The 26651-nt window shown below is 42.6% G+C and overlaps 1 protein-coding gene across 3 annotated transcripts in view; it reads right to left on the bottom strand.

Moving 5' to 3' along the window:
- LOC139374709 (endothelin receptor type B-like) overlaps positions 1-26651 on the bottom strand; it is a 43276-nt gene that overhangs the window by 4766 nt on the left and 11859 nt on the right. The window contains exons 1-4 of one of the 3 annotated variants that reach the window (XM_071115814.1): positions 7950-8185; positions 5501-6101; positions 3000-3127; positions 450-648 (exon numbers count right to left, since the gene is read on the bottom strand). In XM_071115814.1, the coding sequence (XP_070971915.1) occupies positions 450-648; positions 3000-3127; positions 5501-6082 (909 nt within the window). In that variant the 5' untranslated portion in view covers positions 6083-6101; positions 7950-8185. Of the gene's footprint in view, positions 1-449; positions 649-2999; positions 3128-5500; positions 6102-7945; positions 8186-26651 lie in introns of those variants that run through there. The other 2 variants (XM_071115811.1, XM_071115813.1) reach the window with 2 other exon arrangements.

The following is a 26651-nucleotide window of genomic DNA, read 5'->3' as shown; positions in this document are numbered from 1 at the left end:
CAGTCAAGCACAGCTAAAGTATTTGAAATTATATTTGAACCCAGGTCTGGCCTCTGTATGCTTCCTTTCACCCGATTTCCAGCTCTTTGGGTGGTTCCACCAAGAATGTCAGAGAAATGAATGTCAGTACGATAAATCTACCACTGTATTTATAACAATTACTTTTCATGCCAAGTATTTGGACAGATAGAATTGTTTTTGATAGGTCAGTGCAAGGATACACCACCACATGAAATCATGGACTCTCAGATTTACTAACTTAACACACATGTACTGTACTGTAACCCTACTTGAATCACTTTTGTCTTTTTAATCATAATGAATAAGAGAGGGGACCTGACCCTAGATCAGCACTCTTACTCTGAGACACTTTGTGGGACAGAATTGATTGTATACAGGTAATAGGATTATTTGAAGTGCCGAAGCGTCAACAAGAAAATGGGTCGTACCATCATGAAGTCAGTCTTGGGGTAGAGCATGCATGTCCGTATGGTCTCGTTCCTGTAGTTGAATTCAACCATGTCGAAGCCGATGGCCTCTGGGACAGCCAGGACCATGGACAGCACCCAGATGGACACAATCTCCATGGCCGTCCGAAGAGGAATGCCTACTCCCTGGACCCTGCTCCATGACGCCACTGCACGGTACCTGGGGCATAGAGGGACACAAAGAATGAAAGGGTGGGGTAAGGTAGGGGTTAGAGCAGAGCCAGGGCTGTGGACCTTTCAGCAACAACTGCTGAGTTGGAACTTATAAACAGCCCAGCGGTGAATCTAGTTGTAATGAAGTCATTTCAACCAGCTTTTAATGGTTGTAATGAAGTCATTTCAACCAGCTTTGCCCGCTAGGAGGTTCAAGTGACTGTGAAAAGTGAACCTATTTTAGAGACACTTCCAGTACTTGAATAATAGACTTACTTCAAACTTTTAACCCTGCATGGGAACATGATTGTGAGAACCACAGAGATATGGTGAGAAAACTACTGGAATATTATAATACCAATATGTTGGGTCAACTCAGCTGTACATTGTAGTATATGCTCTATGAACTGACTGCATGGCAGTAGACCAGACACACACTGTACCGCATAGTGAGAAAAATGATCCAAGTTAAGATTTAATGAACAACAGATAATAATCAATTGTTTATCCTCAGAATCTAATATTCATTATTTTGTGAAGCCTCCAAACAAGCGTTGGCAGGAGCTATGGTCTGTTTGTTGACGCTTGTTTCCTGTGTTCCAAATCATGTTTGCTTGTTTGTTTCATTAATAGGCACCGCTTGTCTAAATGTTTTAGTAAAACGGTGCATCAAGATTTTATGGCTTGAACAATATATTTTTCATGACGCACTTGAATACCCTTGTCAAACAACATGGTGTCATTTATATTTTACCCAGCTGGTAATGCATCCACATTCTCTCCCTCTCTCTCTCTCAAACAGAGAGGAACTGCATGTTTTCTGAGAACAAAATGGAGACCATCTGCTATTGAACTCGGCTCTATCACTAACGTCTCTCTCTCTCTCTCTCTCTATGATGGGAGTCATTCAGCATAGCTGGTATGTTAAACTGGCTTCCATCCCTTTAGATCCAGAACAGGCCTCCTTATGCTCTTATCTCTTATGTCTGCTAACTCACAGACCAATGAAGCCAGACGTCAGCCACTCACCTTCACTCTGCTGATAAACAGGACCGACTGTGTTAAGTGTTACAAGAACTGAAGGGAGTGAGATGGGAATACAAGTCTAGTCGTGTAGCAACAGACACAAAACAATCCGAGTTAAAAATGTGAGAATAAACATGTTTAGATTTGAGAATAAAACTACTTCTGCTCCTTGATGGCAAAGCTACCCCTCCTCAGGGAGAGAAACATCTAAGACCACAAAGTGTCTCAGAGTAGGAGTGCTGATCTAGCATCGGATTTGACTTATGGATCACGCTGAAAAAGATTATATGGCCAGATCCTAGATCAGTACTCCTACTCTGAGAGGCGTTGTGGATATGGCTCCGGCTGGCCTAGTCCTTAACAGATGCAGCCAATAGAAAACTAGGAGGAAGAGTAACTGTGTTGGTAATGGGAGAGCTCCATTATTACTGACGTTACAAACTTCCGGAATGAACTGCCTTTACCGTACTACCCCCACTAAGGAGTTAAACTAACTCCCAACCTGTGGTTTCCTTTAAATCAAATTAGGGAAGTCATTCATCTTTCCTGGCCAATTTGTCTCAGCCACTCCCATACATAGAGTGGGCTATCTCATGAAGGCTTTACCGTTCAACAAACACCTTTGGTTTGAATTCAAACCACGGCAATGTGATTAATCACGGTGTTGGTGAGTTACTGGCAAAGGTCGAGGGTCAACATTTTTTAAAGAGGAGTTTTTTCTTTGACACATACATATTGTAAAGTAGACTACATTTCACATTTCACAGAAAAACAAGTATTGTTAGACTGATTTTCATTTGGAGTTTACCGTAACCTGCATATAAAGATTCGCAGAACTGAAAGGCCAGAACAGAACAGAATTCTACGGAGCAAACATTCCATGAGTCTGGAACCAATACATTTTTACAAGATAATAGAATCCTATTCCAGGGAGCAGAATAGGTCTCTATGGAATAAAATGCATAAAGACCCACTTATAGTGTCTGAGTACTAGGTCAGATTCAGCTACAACTCATATGTTAACCTTGGTAAGTGTATGCCTGCCAGACAATGCATTTGACAGTAAACGAGTAATGTGTATAATGCTTCAGAAGCCTTACCCCTTACTCCCTAGACACTCTCGTAGATCTGAAAGAATTGGATAGGTGTAGGCAATAGGCTATCACGAAGCGGATGGAAAGAAACACCATATTGCTTATTGCTTATATTGTTTATTAATTCTATAAACATTAATATGCAAATACAAATATTTCTTAGGCTTTTTTCTTTGATCCTGTTAGATCAGCTACCATTGGTTGATTTTGGAATTCAGCAGTGGTACATGGGACTGACCTGTCGACGCTTAGGGCACAGAGGTTGAGGACGGTGATGCCCACAGAGGCCTTCTGAAGGAATGGTACCAGCTTACACAGACACAGCCCAAAGGAACTGTCATCGAAGGGGAACCTGGTGGCAAGGAGCTGCAGGGAGAGGGAGAGAGGGAGAGAGAGAGAGAGAGAGAGAGAGAGAGAGAGAGAGAGAGAGAGAGAGAGAGAGAGAGAGAGAGAGAGAGAGAGAGAGAGAGAGAGAGAGAGAGAGAGAGAGAGAGAGAGAGAGAGAGAGAGAGAGAGAGAGAGAGAGAGAGAGAGAGAGAGAGAGAGAGAGAGAGAGAGAGAGAGAGAGAGAGCACATCGTCAGCACATCGTAGAAGACAGTATGTATGCTTCAACTCACAACAGGCTTTGCATCGTCAGGAAATAACCACACACCTTAGATGGCATTTAGCCAGTTGGCACTTCCCTGTATTACAAACCCTTTCACAAGATATCAGAAATCCATAATGGTCATTATTAGCCAGCATGGTAACTGAGAAGACAGAAAAAGCATGTAAAAATATATATTGAATTGTGAAAGAACAATACCTGCTGTGAAGAGAAATAATAATAACAATAATAATAACAACAACAACAATAATAATAATAATGGACTAGCCCTTATATCGCTTTCTTTACTAACTAGTAAGGGATAAATTATAAAGGCTTGAGGTTAGAGGATCACATGTTTATCTCCTCTTAGCTCAATTCCCATTGTCCTTAGGGTGCGGACTATCTTTAACCACGGCACTGTAGCAGGCCCTTCCCAACAGGCAGGTTAGTCACAGTCACATCAGAGGGCTTTCATGGTACGTCCTGACTTCATTCTGAATCTGAGTAAAGTTCAACAGCAGGCCCATATGTGCCTCATCATCTTGACACAGTACATCACTGAGTCAGGTCCTACAATAAAACCCTAGCAAGCCAACCCTGGAACTGTCCCTGAAAGTGACATCCTTTCTTTAATTGGACTTCCAGGCATCTATAAGCACCACTTCCCATAGCCTCTTATAAGAAGAGCTCCCTTAACAAAACAACTCACAGCTCTCCCTGTAGAACAGACTGCTAAAACCACCCTTTGTCATTGGGAAGTAGTCTTGGCAGCTGTTGTTGAACCAGGAATCGACATGGGCCGAACAAAGAGAGAAAGAGGGGATTAAACCCAGAGTCGTTGAGAGGACGGGCCAAAGGAAGCACTTCACGGGTGCATCCTTGTCCCTCTATTGTTCACTTGGAGCGCTAGGCGGTTCCATTTAATCAAAAAGTCACAAGAACATGGGAGTTGGAAGGGAAAGGGGGGTACGTCACTGTGGGTGTGTGTGTGTAGTATGTGTCCGTGTGTGTGTATGTAGTATTGTGTGTATATGTAGTTTGTATATGATTAAATTTGGAAACTGCGTCAAACAAACCCCAAAGGAAGTGAGCTGGGCCTCCCTAAAGCACATGTCCCTGTAGTGCAGACATATTCACAGGGAGTGTTTGGCCTGAAACCAGAGTTGTACCTACGGCACTACTTTTCCTCACCAGTACAAAGGGACACTGTGATTTATCCTTCATGTGTGTAACTGAAACGCCTAATACAGGAAAGACTTTTCACCCTTTGTACATGTAGAGAATCATCTGTCCCGGGACCCTGGCACTTCCAGATGTGCTGACACAGTGTGATGAAACTGTATACCGGTAATACTAAACAGGTGGCTTCACCACTTCTCTTCACAATGAACTGAGCATTCCCAATGTACTGCACTACATCCTATTAAGAACCTTGACCTGTTCAACCAATGTATGTGGACCCAATGGAAAAATATGCTCATTACTCTCCAGCAATAATACCACAGCAGGTAAGATAACGTCGTAAATCATCTGTGAGTTCTATCTAGATCATGTTAAAGTGAACCCACATGGGGGGTAAATGGACTACGGTCTAATGGGTTTAAATGGCTCACACTGGACACGTGATTCATCATTTAACCAGACCCATTTATTCTGAGTGTAGCGAGGTTCAAGTGTGATCGAAGATAAGAGAGCTGGAGAGGAGAGCTGGTCCTGTGACAAACCACGGGTCAGAGCAAGGCCACTGATATGTGTGACCGCAGTCTGATTGGTCTGATTCCATTGTTTATTTAAGTCTGGGCCTCTCCCTGCTTCCTTCATCACAAAGAGCCACCCAATGAAGATGAAGTAGTACTACTACTGACTGAAATCAACTTTGGAGAGCAACATGATGTTTGGGGAGCCTTCTAATGAATACTTTATTTATTTGTTCTTCTCTCTCTCTCTCTCTCTCTCTCTCTCTCTCTCTCTCTCTCTCTCTCTCAATTCAAGGGGCTTTATTGGCATGGGAAACATATGTATACATTGCCAAAGCAAGTGAAATAATATCTTGCTCTCTCAATCTCTCTGAGATGCAATTATGCTTCAATATATCCATGCAAAATTGACTGTGATGTCCAGTGTACAGGATGGATATGCGTCTCTTACCTTGTAGACGTTGATGGGTATATCTATGGTGATGTAGATGAGGTCTCCCAGCGCCAGGCTGGCGATGAGGGCATTGGGCCCGTTCCTCATGCACTTATTCTGGTAGATAATTCTCAGTAGGGTGGCATTGCCCACTATGCCCACCACAAACACTATGATAGAAATCACTGTGTTGATGTATTTGAAATGGCCTTGAATGGAAGTGGCGATGGTGCATGGTGGAGGGGCCCTTATCCTGGTGATGTTTGTGGCCCCAGACCCAGCTCCGACCCTGGGCCATTGGGGCCCCTGGTGGCCCCTGGTGGAGATGGGGCTCCCATGCTCCAGGAAGGGGCTGCTGGTGCTGTGGAAGCCCAGGGGTTGGGGGGTGATGTGGGTGTTGTGGAGGACCAGGCCCTGGTCTGGGGGTAGGGAGTCCTTCTCCACATTGTCTGTGGTGCTGTTTATCTGACACATTCCAGGGCCAGGCAGGACGGCCATGACGGCCATTAGCACCAACACATGTACGATTGGGGCGACCATTATAGAACACATTCCACGCTTTGTCTCAGGAGATGGACAGATAGTGTAGGGGTTCCCCATGTACTGCTGGTGGTGAGAGCTGGTGAGAGAGAGAGACAAGGGAGGGGAGAGAGATAGAGAGGGGGGAGAGCAAGTTAGAGAGAGAGGTGGGGAGCAAGTTAGAGAGAGGGGGGGGGTGGGAGAGAGTGAGAGAGAGAGACAGAGAGAGAGAGAGATGAAGGGAGACAGGGAAAAAATTATATGGGTTATTTCATCCAGCAAACTTTGCAAGCAACCCAACAAAACAAAACTTCCTCAATTGAGGAAGAAAGTATACTTTTGTCCGAATCTTCTAATTTCCCCCGCCACAACTGAAATGTCAATCCAGGAACATCTCCTCAGAAATGGAGCCAAAACCAGAATGTGTCAGTCAAAAGTTACACATCACAGTGGGTCCTCTCCCATCCTCTCCAACTGCTAGGGGAAGTAAAACAACCTCCTTCAGACTTCAAACAGGTTTTGCCAAGGGGGCACAGATGGGAAGACGCCACGACTGGTTACAGTCAAACAATATGATGGGTGAGCTTTATGAAGAGTCTCCTCTTTACAATACTTCATTTCTGGAAGTAATAATCAGCACAGCCTTTGTGCTAATAGGAGTGTGTGGGCTACAAGCACGTATTACACACACTCACGCAAGCTCTCACACACACACACACACACACACACATACACACACGCACACACACACACACACACACACACACACACACACACACACACACACACACACACACACACACACACACACACACACACACACACACACAGAGAGAGAGAGCCAGGCAGGGCTTTATATTGTTTTGACAATGCGCCCCTTGCGTGGCTTCTTCAGTGTGGTTTCCTCTGCCCTGCATTCTCCCTTCTGGTTTTAATTTAAAGACTCAGACTAGCGGTTAGCAAACAATGAGACATTTTAACATGAAAGAATCAGATCAGGCTCATGTCTAGTCAGTGTTATATTACACAATACAGCTTTTGTATTGTTTGAGAGTTGAGTGAAGATGTTACATGAAAAAAAATCTTAAGTTCTCTCAAAATATTAAAACATTTTTTTTAACCAGTTAGAAATTAACCCTACTATCAATATGTAAATCAAATATTTACATTTATATAATTGCCAGGTTATATTCAAAGTAAAATAATAGTGTATTTCAGGTAAAACTTTACAGAGTAGTTAAAAACACTTTCTATGAATGCACAATTTAGTCTCACCAATTTAGTCTCACCGAATTCAGACCAAGGAGGTAAAGAAAACTGAGATCTACATTTGAATACTTTTTCATCACAACAGAACACAGTGCCTCTCCAGCTAGCCATGAAGAGTGTTTCATCACAACAGAACACAGTGCCTCTCCAGCTAGCCATGAAGAGTGTTTCATCACAACAGAACACAGTGCCTCTCCAGCTAGCCATGAAGAGTGTTTCATCACAACAGAACACAGTGCCTCTCCAGCTAGCCATGAAGAGTGTTTCATCACAACAGAACACAGTGCCTCTCCAGCTAGCCATGAAGAGTGTTTCATCACAACAGAACACAGTGCCTCTCCAGCTAGCCATGAAGAGTGTTTCATCACAACAGAACACAGTGCCTCTCCAGCTAGCCATGAAGAGTGTTTCATCACAACAGAACACAGTGCCTCTCCAGCTAGCCATGAAGAGTGTTTCATCACAACAGAACACAGTGTCTCTCCAGCTAGCCATGAAGAGTGTTTCATCCTGTTCAAAGTCCCAGATGTCACCTAGTTAGTACACAAAAACCTATTTAGCATCCAGCACTTCATGTAGCATCACCGTTTAGCATCAGGCACCACACTACTGGGACCCTGTGTGACGGCACGTAAACTGATATATTGATAAATAATAAATAGGTTTGGTTTTCACCTACCGCTCTGCTCTCCTAAAATGTCTGCTCCTGCCTCCCCTGTTGGAACCGTCAGGCGAACTTTCTGTTGAAGCCCCTAGACATCTGAATCACATCACATGAGTAATTAACCAACTATCAAAGTCGCAGAGTCGGAGTTAGTGTCCCACTTGGTTTGGTTTGCCCAACGTACGTGGCAGTGTGCTGCCTGTGAGGTGCTGCGCATTAGGCTCTGGGTTTTCCTGTGGAGAGTTGGGAGCGTGTGTGTGTGTGTGTGTGTGTGTGTGTGTCTCAGAGCGCAGCAGGAGTGGAGGGGGCACTTTGACTGAGAGGGACGGCAAATCTCCCCCTCCCCTCGGTAACAGGCCCCCCATAGGAAACATCTCTCTCTCTCTCCCTCTCTCTCTCTCTCTCTCTCTCATCTCTGCACCGCCTGCTGAAAATCATCTCAGGGGCACTACGCACTCCGATACACACAAACACACACACACACACACACACACACACACACACACACACACACACACACACACACACTCATGCACCGGGTATCTGGGAACCACACAGTCCCCAGTCAGTATGCCCCTCTCTCCTCTCCTCAGATCCCAGATCAGATTCTAGCCCTGTACACGGCTCAACTGTTTCTTCCCACTAAAGGAAACCGAGATTAACATCGTAAGGAAATGTGAGGAGGGCAGTCGGAATTAAATGTGCACTTCCCAGTCGTCTTGAATTGAACATGTTGAGATGGAAAGGGAAGGGTAGTAAAGAGAGCGGAACCAAACTTTCTTTGAAGCATTACTTTTTACAGTCACAACTCTGTGGGTGGCCAAAGTTAAATCACCACATCTGTACGTGCCACACAAGCTGCAAGTGTATAAATCTCTTGTAGCATGCCTTAAATAAATATGCATGATTATTCCACTTAATTAGGTTTGTCAGCTGTCATATTCACCAAACAGTAAATAAACTAGTTTGAAACTAAACAAAGGAATGTTTGATATATTGTCCTATAGACATGTACGGCACAAAGTACATAATGTCCAGACAGATACAGTAGATGTTGTGAGTTGCTAGGTAACAAAGAAGAGTGAGGCATTTCAATAATGATGAGGGATGTGAGTGCCTCTCCATCGGTATCCATTACTCGTTCCATAACTATACTACACTTAGCAAATGGGCCCGTTATCAATACATTGTCTAAAAGCAGGAAGAGAGGCTATCCAAGCAGGCCAAGGTCGGCCCTTCGCTCTCCCAACGAGCTGACACAGCAACTGTTTAGCTAAATAAAGAACATGGACAATGGAGTTCCATATCACGAGGAAGATAAGATAATGTGCAAACAGATAAGGTACACACACACACACACACACACACACACACACACACACACACACACACTGCTTGATTACTTGTGGGCCCCAGGCCTTGTCGAAGTCAAGGGCCATTCCTAAAAGCTGATTGAACATCCTCCGAGAGGGCAAAGTAGTGTTTTCTGTATCAGCAGCACTCCAATATTCCCTTCCCTCCCCCATGCCCTTCGCTGGTACATTCTCCTGGCCTAAGTGTAGGCTTCTTTCCATTAAGGTCAGGCTGTAGCAATCATCTCATTAAACAACACTTTGGATCACATCGTCATTTTAATGAAAACAGTGTGTCTGACGTTATCAGAGCCTCCCGTGGAAAATATTACCTTGTAAAAGTGGAAATATTTATGATAATCAAGTAATAATGTTTTGCGTGCCATGTCATGCCAGGAAGAGATGGAATATGAGAGAAAATATAAACTTTTTATATAGTGTAAATACATCACTTAGTATTAATTGTTTCAGATATTTTATGCATTTAATCATTGGTTGACTATTAATTGTATAATAATAATGTAAAATATAACGTAGATCATAACATCGTGTGCCCTATTTTAGTAATGAACGTTTAAAGACTTAACAAAGCCTTTCCTTCATGCGTTTCTAATTAAGCCCCAATAACAGATTCACTGATCCCATCCAATTATAGTACTCTTGTAAAGGTACTTTACCTACTTAATATAAATTGGGACTTAATTGGATAATGCTAATATCTACCGCAATATACATTTAAAAGGATTGTGTTTTCTTTAATTGTATCCATTAATATCTCATGGCTTCTGAATTAGTTATTGGTCAACAGTGGCGTTATCTTTTATTCATCGGGACATGATTCGCTGACGGGGTCCCCTGGTTGCTGCAGCCTGGCATCAAACTTCGACGCCTCCGTCATTGTAACTTTTGAGGGGTTTCTCTAGCTGCTAGTTGGAAGTCTTTGTTAATAAAACCATTAATATATAAATGATGGAACTTTTACCTGGGTCCCAGTTGCCACGGCTTTCATGTTGTTGTTGTGTTGTTGTCTGACTGTTCATCAGGTATTAATGGCATTCTGTGTGAACTCGCTGGATGGCAGGCTGCCTGGTAATTCATATGCTTGTTCTCTGATGGCATCTGTCGAAGTGTGCTCTCTGCACATTGGTACATACCCTGTGGGAAGCAACCCACCCAGTCCCACACTGAGTGGGATGTAAGCAATTTCTTATCTGGGGCACTTGCTCCAAATGACAAAAATGGAAAAGAGAGAGAGAAATGAGAAAGAAGTTAGAGGCCAATTTTATTGTGACAATCAGTGACAAACTGTAGTGACTTTTTCGAATTTGACTGAATTTGTTGGTTAATTGGAGAGAGGGATTACTGTGACGACAGATCGACTTGGAAAAGGGAATGCAGGATAACTCAATGATGGATGTATAATCACAGTTGTGATAGTGTAATTCATGTTAGCATATGAGTTCAATTTATTTCATTACGATATGCCATCGGACCGTTATCCAATCAAGATTAGATTAAGATCAGAATGGCTGAGGTTGAGTCAATAAGGAATGATGGGAAATTACTCATCAAGCCTGTGAAGACACACGTACTGTTGTGAAATACATATGTCAGACTTTTGCAGAGGATCCCATAATCCTCATTTTCATCTGAATCTGACATCGCAAATTTTGGCTGAAATACGTACTCGGACTAAGATGAGTTTTGTGTTTTTACTGTCTTTTTGGGGACAGAGCAGGGTCAAATGCCATGAGAAGGGTGGCTCCTCGCTGTCTCAAAACTAGAAAAAAAATGTGTTATTCATTTCAGTTCCCGGAAAGAGGAAAGCACATCCCTAGAACTAGGTCTGCACCTAGTCACAGAAAAACACAGCCATTTTTCCAGCCAAAGAGAGGAGTTACAAAAAGCAGAAATATAGATAAAATGAATCACTAACCTTTGATGATCTTCATCAGATGACACTCATAGGACTTCATGTTACACAATATATGTATGCAACCGCTGTGTCAGATTTCAAAAAAGCTTTACCAAAAAAGCACACCATGCTATAATCTGAGTACAGCGCTCAGAGACCAAAACAAGCCATACAGATATCCGCCATGTTGTGGAGTCAACAGAAGTCAGAAATAGCATTATAAATATTGACTTACCTTTGATGATCTTCATCAGAATGCACTCCCAGGAATCCCAGTTCCACAATAAATGTTTGATTTGTTTGATACAGTCCATAATGCATGTCCAAATACCTCCTTTTTGTTTGCACGTTTAGTACACAATCCAAACTCACGAGGCGCGGGCAAGTCCAGGTGAAAGTTCAGACGAAAAGTCATATTACAGTTTGTAGAAACATGTCAAACGAAGTATAGAATCAATATTTAGGATGTTTTTAACATAATCTTCAATAATGTTTCAACCGGAGAATTCCTTTGTCTGTAGAAATGCAATGGAACGCAGGTCGCTCTCACGTGAGCGTGCATTATCAGCTTATGCCACTTTGGCAGACCCCTGACTCAATCAGCTCTCATTCCCCCCTCCTTCACAGTAGACGCCTCAAACAAGGTTCTAAAGACTGTTGACATTTAAGCCTTAGGAAGTGACCTCATAGAAACTGTATATTCAATAGGCAATGACTTGAAAAACTACAAACCTCAGATTTCCCACTAGCTGGTTGGATTTCTTCTCAGGTTTTTGCCTGCCATATGAGTTCTGTTATACTCACAGACATCATTCAAACAGTTTTAGAAACTTCAGAGTGTTTTCTATCCAAATATACTACTAATATGCATATATTAGCAACTGGGCCTAAGTAGCAGGCAGTTTACTCTGGACACCTTATTCATCCAAGCTACTCAATACTTCCCCCAGCCATAAGAAGTTATGCTCACTTCATATTTGTTTTGGAACCAGACACTGGACAAGTGAAAAAGCCTGAAAGCGTCTCCCAACTACCTACAGAAGTTACAATGCTATAGGCATATTTCAATCAATGCATGGAGAGAAGTGAACAGACAATATTAAGCTATGCTCATAATTCTTTCTGGCTATACATACAGTAGTGTGTTCTGAGAGCAGACTGAGACAGGGGACTGATAGTGTTGTCTTGGACATGGTAATTAGAGCCCCAAACGCATTCCTGGAGACCCTGAGCTGTAATCTGGCCCCACATGCTTGGCGATAAGAGGTAGAGTCTAGACCCGTAGAGAATGACGTTGAATGGGTATGTTCGTTCTTTCCTCCTTTTGGACAGCCCTTGAAGATGCACTCAAGGCTGAAGACATCAAGGACGTCATCACCTCAGCACATTTGCCTGATGTCTGTTTCAGAGGAAAAGTGAAACAATACACAATGTAATGGAATTTGTCCTCCTCTGACGAGGAGTATGAGAGATCGGACCAATGCACAGCGTGGTATGTGTCCATGTTAATATTTAATAAATCAACTGAACACTGAATAACAAAACAACAAAGTGAAAGAACGAAAGGACAACGAAACAGTCCTGTCTGGTGAAGACGCAAAACAGAAAATAACCACCCACAACTCAAATGGGAAAAACAGGCTACCTAAGTATGATTCTCAATAAGAGACAACGAACGACACCTGCCTCTGATTGAGAATCATACCAGGCCAAACACATAAACACAACATAGAAAAAAGAACATAGACTACCCACCCCAACTCACGCCCTGACCCAACTAAAACAAAGACATAACAAAGGAACTAAGGTCAGAATGTGACACACAAAGTATTTTAAATCAGTCAAAATTTGTTACATTCGACAAACTCAAAACATTTGCGTTGACTTCTACTCAGTAAAAAAAATATGAATCCTGAACCAACACTTGCACTTGACCCCCCCCCCCCCCCCTTTTATAGCTCTCTATAGACACACATACAGTTGAAGTCAGAATTTTACATACACCTTAGCCAAATACGTTTAAACTCAGTTGTTCACAATTCCTGACATTTAATCCTAGTAAAAATTCCCTGTCTGATTTCAGTTAGGATCACCACTTTATTTGAAGATTCTGAAATATCAGAATAATAGTAGAAAGAATGATTTATTTCAGCTTTTATTTCTTTCATCACATTCCCAATGGGTCAGAAGATTACATACACTCAATTAGTATTGGTAGCATTGCCTATAAATTGTTTAGCTTGGGTCAAATGTTTCAGGTCGCCTTCCACTAGCTTCCCACAATAGTTGGGTGAATTTTGACCCATTCCTCCTGACAGAGCTGGTGTAACTGAGTCAGGTTTGTAGGCCTCCTTGCTTGCACATGCATTTTCAGTTTTCTATAGGATTGAGGTCAGGGCTTTGTGATGGCCACTCCATTACCTTGACTTTGTTGTCCTTAAGCCATTTTGCCACAACTTTGGAAGTATGCTTGGGGTCATTTGCCCATTTGAAAGACCCATTTGCGACCAAACTTTAACTTCCTGACTGATGTCTTGAGATGCTGCTTCAATATATCCACATAATCTTTCTCCCTCATGATGCCATCTATTTTGTGAAGTGCACCAGTCCCTCCTGCAGCAAAGCAACCCCACAACATGATGCTGCCACCCCGTGCTTCACGGTTGGGATGGTGTTCTTCGGCTTGCAAGCCTCCCCCTTTTTCCTCCAAACATAACAATGGGCATTATGCCCAGTTCTATTTTTGTTTCATCAGACCAGAGGACATTTCTCCAAAAAGTTTGATCTTTGTCCCCATGTGCAGTTGCAGACTGGATTTTTTATGGCGGTTTTGGAGCAGTGGCTTCTTCCTTGCTGAGCAGCTTTTCAGGTTATGTCAATATAGGACTTGTTTTACTGTGGATATGTCACGCCCTGACCGTAAAGATCCTTTTATTCTCTGTTTGTTTGGTCAGGTTGTGACTCGGGTGGGAGAGTCTATGCTTTCTGGTTCTTTGTTTTTGGCCGGGTATGATTCTCAATCAGGGACAGCTGTATTGTCTCTGATTGGGAATCATACTTAGGCAGCCTTTTTTCCTTTTCTCATTTGTGGGTTGTTGTCTTCGTTTAATGCACGTGTAGCCTCGGTTTTTGTTGTTTATTGTTTTGTTGGCGACATTTTAAAAATAAAAAATAAATGTACGCTCACCTAGCTGCACCTTGGTCCGGTCATTTTCAAGACGACGCTCGTGACAGGATATAGATACTTTTGTACCTGTTTCCTCCAGCATCTTCACAAGGTCCTTTGCTGTTGTTCTGGGATTGATTTGCACTTTTCGCACAAAAGTGTGTTAATCTCTAGGAGACAGAATGCGTCTCCTTCCTTTCTGAGCTGTATGACGGCTGCGTGGTCCCATGGTGTTTATACTTGCGTACTATTGTTTGTACAGATTAACGTGGTACCTTCAGGCATTTGGAAATTGCTCCCAAGATGAACCAGACTTGTGGAGGTCTACAATGTTTTTTCTGAGGTCTTAGCTGATTTGTTTAGATTTTTCCATGATGTCAAGCAAAGAGGCACTGAGTTTGAAGGTAGGCCTTGAAATACATCCACAGGTACACCTCCAATTGACTCAAATGATATCAATTAGCCTATCAGAAGCTTCTAAAGTCATAATATAATTTTCTGGAATTTTCCAAGCTGTTTAAAGGCACAGTCAACTTAGTGTATGTAAACTTCTGACCCACTGGAATTGTGATACAGTGAATTACAAGTGGAATAATCTGTCTGTATACAATTGTTTGAAAAATTACTTGTGTCATGGACAAAGTAGATGTCGTAACCGACTTGCCAGAACTGTAATTTGTTAACAAGACATTTGTGGAGTGGTTGAAAAACAAGTTTTAATGACTCCAACCTAAGTGTAATGTAAACTTCCAACTTCAACTGTATCTTAAGATGAATGCACTAACTGCAAATTGCTCTGGATAAGAGCGTCTGCTAAATGACTCAAATCTAAATGTATGTGCCGCTGCATTGTCTCTGTGTGTGTATTGTCTCTGACTGTGTGTAGAGGAAATGAGAGGGCCCCTACAGACAGACAAGCCAGTGATGCATCAACCCCATGATGAATCCTCTCCCCAGGCATCAGTCTTCACCAACCACCTCCAGCCAATGCCAATGGATCTTATCATGACTTATCGTGACAAGGTGCTCACTGACGGACTGTCTTCTCAAAGTAGAAGGTATATCTTCTCTTGCCACATCTTCTCGCTGTCCAGCACCATTTCCCTGCCAGCACCTCCCTTGCTATCTCCAGCAGTCTAACACAATACCATCATTCTCCGTTGCTTATTCTTAGCAATCCCCCCCAAAATATGTGTGTGTGTGTGTGTGTGTGTAAATACTGTATTTAATGCATACATTTTTTTGGGGGTGGGGGGAACTCAGTCAGGGTCTCAACTTACTGTTGAGAGTTAGAATAGTAGAATACACTATTCTTGGTTGCTATTTCGAAATTTGGTTGAGCATAAGCAGTTTTTTCTCTTATGTCAGTCACTCATTTAGCCCATGTCAGCTCAATTATTTTATATTGCTATTTTTTTATTGTTCATTTAGTGGCAAGCTATCTACACAAATTACGGGCCGAGGGTCCCCCATTGATTTTGTAAGTCAGTCTCACTCAGATATCACATTTAAAAAAATGCTAAATATGCAGAACTGCAGCAAACTTGCTTTAAAACGGCAACATTTTCTCTACACCCCATGGTCAAATGTGTAGAATTGCATGAAGAAAATAAAATAAAAATGAACACGTCTCTCTGCTGTCAAGAGCGGGGCCACTAAAATGTTTTCATCACAATGTGTATGTACGCTGACCCTAGACCCAACTGTGGCCACTCATGATGACTTCAGATTTTTTGTAGCCCCCACCCCCCATCAAAGTTGTCCATCCCTGTGTTGAATCAACACAACATCGCTAGTCGCTGACTATCCCGAGAGAAAGCCCTCATTCCTTGCTCAATGTTACTGGCGATACAAACACAGATAAATTGAATTAACACAACAGGGAAGATTTCAGAGAAAGCCTCCATTCAGAAATCCAATTCCTTTTGACATCAATGGGGGAAAAAACAAACAGGATTTGGGGCTGTGATCCAAGATCCAGGAACCTCTCCTTTGGTCAGAAACCTTCACCTCAGGGCAGGTTTGGTCTTCTGGAAACATCTGGGGACGATTGGAGCATGTCATGCTAGTTATAAACAGCTGAGTTGCACCCGCAAACCCGCAAAAAGTATGGCAAATCCAAGAGAAACAGACAGACACTTGGATGAAGATAGAGGAGAAAAGAGATTTCACAGGTTAAAGGAATGCCACATGTTGGGTTTGTTGTTTGAGAGGTTGAATAAAGATCTGCTATCAATTGATGGTAGGGGAAGTCTTTGAATGTATTTTTCCCTTCAATTGCATCCATCTGCTTGGTAAACAAAGCAGCCTTTGTGGAGCGAACTCCGAGAATCTGTCAGAGGCCTGTGTAGTAGATGAAAGGCTAAAGGCCTGCTAGATATGGATGTATAATGATATGTAATAATATGGCTATAGGAAACAGCAGATAAACTCTCTACTGATCATAAGAGAACGGTTGGTTGATGGTTTTGTGGCTTATCTAGCCAAGTACAGGTGCCCCGGAGAAGCCGATACAAAACGCCCCTGTGTTCTTCTGTGGCTACCGCAGCAACAACATCATGCTAGTAGCTAATGATAATAATCAGTCAATGGGGCCCACCCGTCCCTCTCTAAACTAATGGCTAGATGGGATACAGTTTATATCAAATTGAAGTCAAAAGAAAAAACGTTTTGCATTTTTGCTAACCCTAACCCTTTCCTAACCTTAACCTAATTATATTAACCTGCTTTGTTAATTCTTCTAACATGCTGCGTAAGTTCTCCTAACCTGCTACAAAAAGTCCATTCTGGTCAATTCTGACATAAACTGTATCCTTCCTAGCCTAAAAGGTCATCCCGCAAGCTGGTATTTCATCTGAGCCAGTCCTTCTGCTTTGTTAATCAATCCAGAACATTTCATTCCCCTTGTTTTTAATCGTCCAGATTGCAAACAGTGTTGAGTTCCACTTTGATGTGTAGCACATGGGCCATTAATGCTCATTCATTGGAGCGTGTAATGAACCCCTTTAGAGAGGACTTTTTCTGCAACTTTTGCATTTTATTTGAGCCCCTTGACATTTGTATGAGTTGATTAACGTTCCTCTCTGTTGTATGGGTCTTAGGGTAAAACATAAGCTTTGGGTCTTGCGGTTGGTTCCCTTGGCTCGGCTACAAACCCTAGTCAGGCTATTGGAGTGAGGCGACAGCTGAAAGCTGAAAGCTAAAAAACGCAGAGGCCAAATGTAGCTAAGCCTCTCCTCGCTCATCCAAAACAAGAATTGTATTATTATTTTATGAATGCATGGCAGCACGGCGTATTGTTGTAAGGAAATTCTTGGCTACAAATAAACACAATTATGTATCAGGTTGCTGAACTTTGGGATGGGAATTGATGTAGCCTCTGTCATTTGTGACAGTTTGGTGTTGCTTCATGCCAGGCCCACATGATTTTCGACTGAAAACATGAACTAAGACAGAAGCGATTGAAGGGCCAAATAAATATTTATGTCTTGGAGGACACCAGTGGTGAGAACCCAATACAGTTAAAACGTAATTATAAAGCACTTCCTGTCTTCCGAAGGAAGTTCAATGGCTGCACATCCAGTCGATTGTTTGTGCGATCTAAACACACCTAAACACACATTCCCAAGCTGCGAAGGTGGAAACACCTGTCTGTACCGACAAAATACTATGGCTTTACATAATACGTGCATCCCAACTGATTTCTGTATTGGGTAAAGTTCAAAGTTGCACAAACATCTATCACATACATAAATAACATACATAAATAACAAGAAACGTGGGTAGGCCTAGCACTTATCGAGCACTTGTCTGATGAAGTATCTTGACTCAAAAATGCTACAGTACTAAAATCAGTAAAGAGTGGACATTACTCCATGGTAGATGCTACACAAGCTATTTGATGCAATTTCAGTCCCCTTTTCTACACTGAAAAGTTACCGGAAAGGTCAACGATTCCTCTGTACTGAAACGCTCCACAACAGAAAGTAATGTAGGACCAAAAGTACTGAACTGTCTACTTATAAGGCAAGAGAATGCTTGACTCTATTTCACACTGAGAGAAACTCTACTTGACCTGATTCATTAACTGGAGAAGCTGCATAACAAGTCTGTCATCCTGCTCCAGATAACACGATGGTTCAGCTCGCTTCCACGTCTTGCTTTATGAACACGGTAACTGTTGGGCTGCTTTATTTGAATGACTATATCTGTGGCAAAGTCGACTAAGTTTATTTTGGATATATTAAAGATGTTCAAAATAGCAAGAATAAATAATGTAAATTTACCAGAAAAACCAGGTTACATCATAATCCAAACAGGATTACTGGAAAACCAGGGAATTTATTGAAAGTTCCAGGAATGATCCAATCCTAATCTAAACACACAAGAAATGATCAACACATTTGAATACAGGCCAGACCACCAAAATAACAATGTTACATTTAGCTATATTATGATCATCATTCACCTCCATGTTGACTCACCTGTCAGAGAGACAGAGACGTCACGTTGTGAAACGGAGGGCGTGCTATAGCACTAGTATAATTTCGGCATGCCTCTTGTCTCCTACAGAATCTCTATCACCCTTTCCTGCTACAGCTGTGTTTATCCTGCTCTGTGATTAATGGACCACAGGGAATCCCCTCCAGCCCCCCTGCCTCCCCTGCCCCAACATGTGACCTCTTCCTGGGGTTGGATCCTCCAGCGTGCCCGGGTAGTGGGATAGTAACCTCCAGGGTGTTATCCTTCCCAGAATTGCCACAGCCAGTGTGAGAGAGAGGGAGAGGGGGAGGCCAGAGGTGAGAGGTCAGAGGGGAGAGGACGTACATTATCTGGCAGTGATTAGAGGCTGAGAGAAAGATCACCGTGTGTGTTACAGCTAGATGTGTGTGGATGTGATGTGGACAAGCTGGGACTGTATTAAGACACCCAACTGTGTTCTGAGGTGTACTCTGAGGTAACAGTTAAATGAGACAGTTATATGGGGACTGTGATGGCTAGATCATTTTAAGTGCCACATAAATGTGAATTAGAGCATGTTAGTAAGAAAAGCTTTGAGGTAAGTGTGAATTGAGACAGGGTTAGGCAATGATTTACATGTAAATGGTTAGGGCAACACATTTGACATTTTATACACGATGCCAGGATGGAATGTCTCTTCCTATACTTTATAGATAAATCAAAGTAAACTAAAATAATGTTAGAACATTTTATTGGGGTAATTACCTGAAAAACGCAATTAAAAAAAAGCCTATGAATTGTCTGTAATTCAAATTGGCTTCATGGAAAATATTTATGTCTCGTAACTTATATTCCAGTCCATTCTCATTACTTTCTCACAGACTTGCACAGTTCTCCCAATACCGTACCATCTGGCTGATCAGCACTGATTGCCGTGGTTCAAGGGGATATGCATATCTAAGGCCGATTAGCCCCCAGCATTAAACTGACCTTTGACTTTCATAATTGTGGTCCTGAGTAGGCCTGAGGGTCACAGCATGCTTAAGGGCCCACCTGCCTTAACACTGCCTGTACACTTAAGACTTCAGTATTCTGACCGCCAAAACATCAACACGCAACCCAGGGTACTCACACAGCTGTGCTTTAAAGTTTTAGCAGGAATAAGCCATGGCAGTTGAAAGTAGTTCATTAATCAAAACTATAACATTTTCCGACAAGCTCACTAGCTAAATTACTGTTTTGGCATTATCCCACAATATGAAACTGAATTAAAATGATGAACGGTATGACCATAATTTTGTGTGGTCATAAAGATGCACTTCTGTGTCTATTTAAGTGATAATGCCAGAGAAGCCGGTGTTTGGAGGATATATTGGCAGGGTGTTGTCAGGCCTGAGACGAAGAAGAGTACATCCTCCAAACACCGGCTTCAAGGGGATCATCACTTTTTTTTTTACAATGGGTTACCTGGTCGATCGTTCTAACAGTTCGGCTTTGTTCTGTGTCTATGGACGTGACCCAGTCGTTCATTCAAAATGTTCTATTGCCATATTGGCTGGCAACGTTCTTATCCCTTGCTTGCCAGCTAGCCAACTAACTTTTAGTCACGTCAAACAGTGCAGCCAGAATAACAACAAAGTAGCTGAATTTGCATTTGTTTAAGCTGTGTTCTAGTGATATTTTTTTGTATACATCCATAACAATGAGCTAATAATGCACGATTTCACCTGGCATAGAACATGTTCTCTCTCGTCAGGACACTGTTGTTCAGAGGAGCTAGCCAAAAACGTAGCTAACAGAGTCACTTCATACTGAAGCTGGAAAGACTGCAAACTATCTGCATTTAATTGAGTTTTACCTGTTTTCTAGTGACATTTCTTTGTAAACTCAGCAAAAAAAGAAACGTCCTCTCACTGTCAACTGCGTTTATTTTCAGCAAACTTAACATGTGTAAATATTTGTATGAACATATCAAGATTCAACAACTGAGACATAAACTGAATAAGTTCCACAGACATGTGACTAACGGAAATGGAATAATGTGTCCCTGAACAAAGGGGAGGTCAAAATCAATAGTTACAGTCAGTATCTGGTGTGGCCACCAGCTGCATTAAGTACTGCAGTGCATCTCCTCCTCATGGACTGCACCGGATTTGCCAGTTCTTGCTGTGAGATGTTACCTCACTCTTCCACCAAGGCACCTGCAAGTTCCCAGACATTTCTGGGGGGAATGGCCCTAGCCCTCACCCTCCGATCCAACAGGTCCCAGACGTGCTCAATGGGATTGAGATCTGGGCTCTTTGCTGGCCATGGCAGAACACTGACATTCCTGTCCTGCAGGAAATCACGCACAGAACGAGTAGTATGGCTGGTGGCATTGTCGTGCTGGAGGGTCATGTCAGGATGAGTCTGCAGGAAGGGTACCACATGAGGGAGGAGGATGTCTTCCCTGTAACACACAGCGTTGAAATTGCCTGTTATTACAACAATCTCAGTCCGATGATGCTGTGACACACCGCTCCAGACCATGACGGATCCTCCACCTTCAAATCGATCCCGAGACAAAACCACGACTTGTCAGTGAAGAGCACTTTTTGCCAGTCCTGTCTGGTCCAGCGACGGTGGGTTTGTGCCCATAGGTGACGTTGTTGCTGGTGATATCTGGTGAGGACCTGCCTTACAACAGGCATACAAGCCCTCAGTCCAGCCTTTCTCAGCCTATTGCGGACAGTCTGAGAACTGATGGAGGGATTGTGAGTATCCTGGTGTAACTCTTGCAGTTGTTGTTGCCATCCTGTACCTGTCCCTCAGGTGTGATGTTCGGATGTACTGATCCTGTGCAGGTGTTGTGACACGTGGTCTGCCCCTGTGAGGACGATCAGCTCTCCGTCCTGTCTTCCTGTAGCGCTGCTTAGGCGTCTCACAGTACGGACATTGTAATTTATTTCCCTGGCCACATCTGCAGTCCTCATGCCTCCTTGCAGCATGCCTAAGGCATGTTTACGCAGATGAACAGGGACCCTGGGCATCTTTCTTTTGGTGTTTTTCAATAGAAAGGACTCTTTAGTGTCCTAAGTTTTCACAACTGTGACTTTAATTGCCTACTGTCTGTAAGCTGTTAGTGTCTTAATGACCGTTCCACAGGTGCTTGTTCATTAATTGTTTATGGTTCATTGAACAAATCAAATCAAATTGTATTTGTCACATACACATGGTTAGCAGATGTTAATGCAAGTGTAGCGAAATGCTTGTGCTTCTAGTTCCGACCATGCAGTAATATCTAACAAGTAATCTAACCTAACAATTTCACAACAACTTCCTTATACACACAAGTGTAAAGGAATGAATAAGAATATGTACATATAAATATATGGATGAGCAATGGCCGAACGGCATAGGCAAGATGCAGTAGATGATAGAGTACAGTATATACAGTGCCTTGCGAAAGTATTCGCCCCCCTTGAACTTTGCGACCTTTTGCCACATTTCAGGCTTCAAACATAAAGATATAAAACTGTATTTTTTTGTGAAGAATCAACAACAAGTGGGACACAATCGTGAAGTGGAACGAAATTTATTGGATATTTCAAACTTTTTTAACAAATCAAAAACTGAAAAATTGGGCGTGCAAAATTATTCAGCCCCTTTACTTTCAGTGCAGCAAACTCTCTCCAGAAGTTCAGTGAGGATCTCTGAATGATCCAATGTTGACCTAAATGACTAATGATGATAAATACAATCCACCTGTGTGTAATCAAGTCTCCGTATAAATGCACCTGCACTGTGATAGTCTCAGAGGTCCGTTAAAAGCGCAGAGAGCATCATGAAGAACAAGGAACACACCAGGCAGGTCCGAGATACTGTTGTGAAGAAGTTTAAAGCCGGATTTGGATACAAAAAGATTTCCCAAGCTTTAAACATCCCAAGGAGCACTGTGCAAGCGATAATATTGAAATGGAAGGAGTATCAGACCACTGCAAATCTACCAAGACCTGGCCTTCCCTCTAAACTTTCAGCTCATACAAGGAGAAGATTGATCAGAGATGCAGCCAAGAGGCCCATGATCACTCTGGATGAACTGCAGAGCTCTACAGCTGAGGTGGGAGACTCTGTCCATAGGACAACAATCAGTCGTATATTGCACAAATCTGGCCTTTATGGAAGAGTGGCAAGAAGAAAGCCATTTCTTAAAGATATCCATAAAAAGTGTTGTTTAAAGTTTGCCACAAGCCACCTGGGAGACACACCAAACATGTGGAAGAAGGTGCTCTGGTCAGATGAAACCAAAATTGAACTTTTTGGCAACAATGCAAAACGTTATGTTTGGCGTAAAAGCAACACAGCTGAACACACCATCCCCACTGTCAAACATGGTGGTGGCAGCATCATGGTTTGGGCCTGCTTTTCTTCAGCAGGGACAGGGAAGATGGTTAAAATTGATGGGAAGATGGATGGAGCCAAATACAGGACCATTCTGGAAGAAAACCTGATGGAGTCTGCAAAAGACCTGAGACTGGGACGGAGATTTGTCTTCCAACAAGACAATGATCCAAAACATGAAGCAAAATCTACAATGGAATGGTTCAAAAATAAACATATCCAGGTGTTAGAATGGCCAAGTCAAAGTCCAGACCTGAATCCAATCGAGAATCTGTGGAAAGAACTGAAAACTGCTGTTCACAAATGCTCTCCATCCAACCTCACTGAGCTCGAGCTGTTTTGCAAGGAGGAAGGGGAAAAAATGTCAGTCTCTCGATGTGCAAAACTGATAGAGACATACCCCAAGCGACTTACAGCTGTAATCGCAGCAAAAGGTGGCGCTACAAAGTATTAACTTAAGGGGGCTGAGTAATTTTGCACGCCCAATTTTTCAGTTTTTGATTTGTTAAAAAAGTTTGAAATATCCAATAAATGTCGTTCCACTTCATGATTGTGTCCCACTTGTTGTTGATTCTTCACAAAAAAATACAGTTTTATATCTTTATGTTTGAAGCCTGAAATGTGGCAAAAGGTCGCAAAGTTCAAGGGGGCCGAATACTTTCGCAAGGCACTGTACATATGAGATGAGTAGTGTGGGGTATGTAAACATTATATAAAGTGGCATTGTTTAAAATGGCTAGTGATACATTTATTACATACATTTTTCATTATTAACGTGGCTAGAGATGAGTCAGTATGTTGGTAGCAGCCACTCAATGTTAGTGATGGCTGTTTAACAGTCTGATGGCCTTGAGATAGTAGCTGTTTTTCAGGCTCTCGGTCCCTGCTTTGATGCACCTGTACTGACCTTGCCTTCTGGATGATCGCGGGGTGAACAGGCATTGGTTCGGGTGGTTGATGTCCTTGATGATCTTTTTGGCCTTCCTATGACATCGGTTGGTGTAGGTGTCCTGGAGGGCAGGTAGTTTGCTCCCGGTGATGCGTTGTGCAGACCTCACTACCCTCTGGATAGCCTTACGGTTGGGAGCCTTACGGCATGGGAAACAGTGTTTAAACCCTTTACATTGAAGATCTGTGAAGTTATTTGGATTTTTACGAATTATCTTTGAAAGACAGGGTCCTGAAAAAGGGACTTTTATTTTTTTGCTGAGTTTATATATCCATAAAAATGAAGCCAATTCATGATTTCGACTGGCTAAGAATAGCTGCCTGCCTGTCTGTCTCGTTCCGACACCCGACTCCTACACGTTCATTACTTTGGGACAGCTGGAGATCAAATTTCAATATTGAAACAATATTAGATAGACAGCAAGGTTTATACAAATCTGGGGACTATTTAAAACCAATTGCTAGTCTAAAAGAAATCATAGCTTTAGCCGGTGGTAACTTGTGGAATAGACACCGGCTGGAATGCGGTTTTAACTAATCAGCATCCAGGATTAGACCCACCCGTTGTATAAACCCTGGCAGATGAATCTATTCTAACACAATTGCATTCTCCATTGTTTAACTTTGTGAGGGATTGGGGAGTTACAGTTAAGTGTTGTGACAGAACAGTACTGCCCATTTGCTGGTCGGATGCCAGTATCTTCTCGACAGTTTGGTGGTTGCCTTTAGGATATGAGTAATCTGCCGTACAGACTGTGCCAGTACCCAGTCTTACCATCGGAGTCCATCAGTCTCTGGGTTGGAGGGAGTAATACAGACTAAACCCTGTTATATCCAGTGGTTTCCTGTGTTAAGGGATCAAAGGGTAGGAAATGGGCATGGCATGCACAGCCAAGCCTACAACGGGCAGAGCTACACAGCTGACCTGGGTTCAAATATTATTTGAAATCTTTCAAATACTTTAGCTAAACTCGATTGAGCTTACCTGTTGCAATGGAAACAATTAAAAAGCCCCAAAAGTGCATGCACACCCTGCCCACCTGGCACTCCAGGCAGGCTAAAACAAATGCTGAAACTATTTGAAAGATTCAAAATAGTATTTGACCCCAGGTCTGCTACACAGTACCACAGTCATGCAGATGTGGGTTGTTGACCATAGATTTTGTGCTGCTGTTTTAATCGTTGTGTTCTTATTGTTGGGTGTTTCCTTCCAGTAGCCTGACATTAGGTCTGTTGGGGTCGCCTGGTTGTTTCAGATTGATGGAGAAGTGCATTGAACTCGACTTGTTCAAGACAATTCAAGACTTAAAGAATGTTGAAATTCTGAGGCCAGTTTTTGTTGTTTATGGGAATTTGTGTGACACCGCACAGCATGTCATGTGGGGGAAGAGAGAGAACTGGGGAAACACGCACGTTTCAACACAAAGAAAAACCTCAGTTTTCCCCACATCCTGAGAGGAAGTTAAGGACAGTGCCATTTGGCAAGACGAAAGAAAAAGCTAAGAAATGAAGAACAGATATTATAAGATCATAAGACTACCATTTCCTGGATTTATGAGAACAAAACAGAGCTGCAGTCTCACCACTGTACTCACATATCAAGCTCAAACTGGCACAAGGAAACCTAGTTCACATGAACTTAAACAGCTTTGTGACCACAATTACATATGGGGGAGGTCTGGGCTGTGATAACGGGGTTAGTTGCCATTTTGAAGCATGCTGCATCATGTCATGACTCATGCTCGTGTAAATCTCACAAAGATATGTACGTATGACATTCAACTTGTTCAACCCTGGAGGCGATCCTTCACACACATGCACGCCAACACACACACACGATCCTGGAGGCGATGCTCCTCTCCTAGTTTACAATGGGATATAGCAAGACCAGGCTTGACGATTGAGCTTTTTAATTGTGTAAATAGCATTTATGTACATCCACACAGTGTCATGACTCAATAATGTACCGTCTGGATCAGTCAGTAATGACTCAGACAACCAGATGTCTCCTGGCGGATGGTTTAGATCATCTGACGATGGTTGGTTCACATGGAACAAACTCCAGACATACAGAGAGCGAGAGAGAGAAGGAGAGTGAGAGAGACAGAGACGGAGACCGAGAGACAGAGCAAGAGCGAGAAAGGCAGAGAAAGGCAGAGAAAGAGAGAGAGAGAGCACAGAAACTGTCTTCCTCACAGAACCATGTGTTGAGGAAGTCCTCATGGTTTCCTGTGGATGTTTACACCAACATGTCCTGACGGAACAGAGCACGTCTGCTATGCAAGCGAGGACAAATATTATGTTTTAGCTATCCAAACGTGTTTTGATCACATGACATTGTGAAAAGAAGATAGAGGCTTACTTTAGTGAAGTTGTGATGGATCGACTAAGGTTTCAGCATCCCAAATGGCACCCTATTCCATATGTTGTACACTACTTCTACAGTCTACGTGACTAAGGAAAAGGGCCATGTTCAAAACCTAGTACACTATATA

This window comes from Oncorhynchus clarkii, chromosome 19 (assembly GCF_045791955.1).
Source record: "Oncorhynchus clarkii lewisi isolate Uvic-CL-2024 chromosome 19, UVic_Ocla_1.0, whole genome shotgun sequence".
In the NCBI taxonomy this organism is placed as follows: Eukaryota; Metazoa; Chordata; class Actinopteri; order Salmoniformes; family Salmonidae; genus Oncorhynchus; species Oncorhynchus clarkii.
This window is presented reverse-complemented; position numbering and strand designations above follow the sequence as displayed.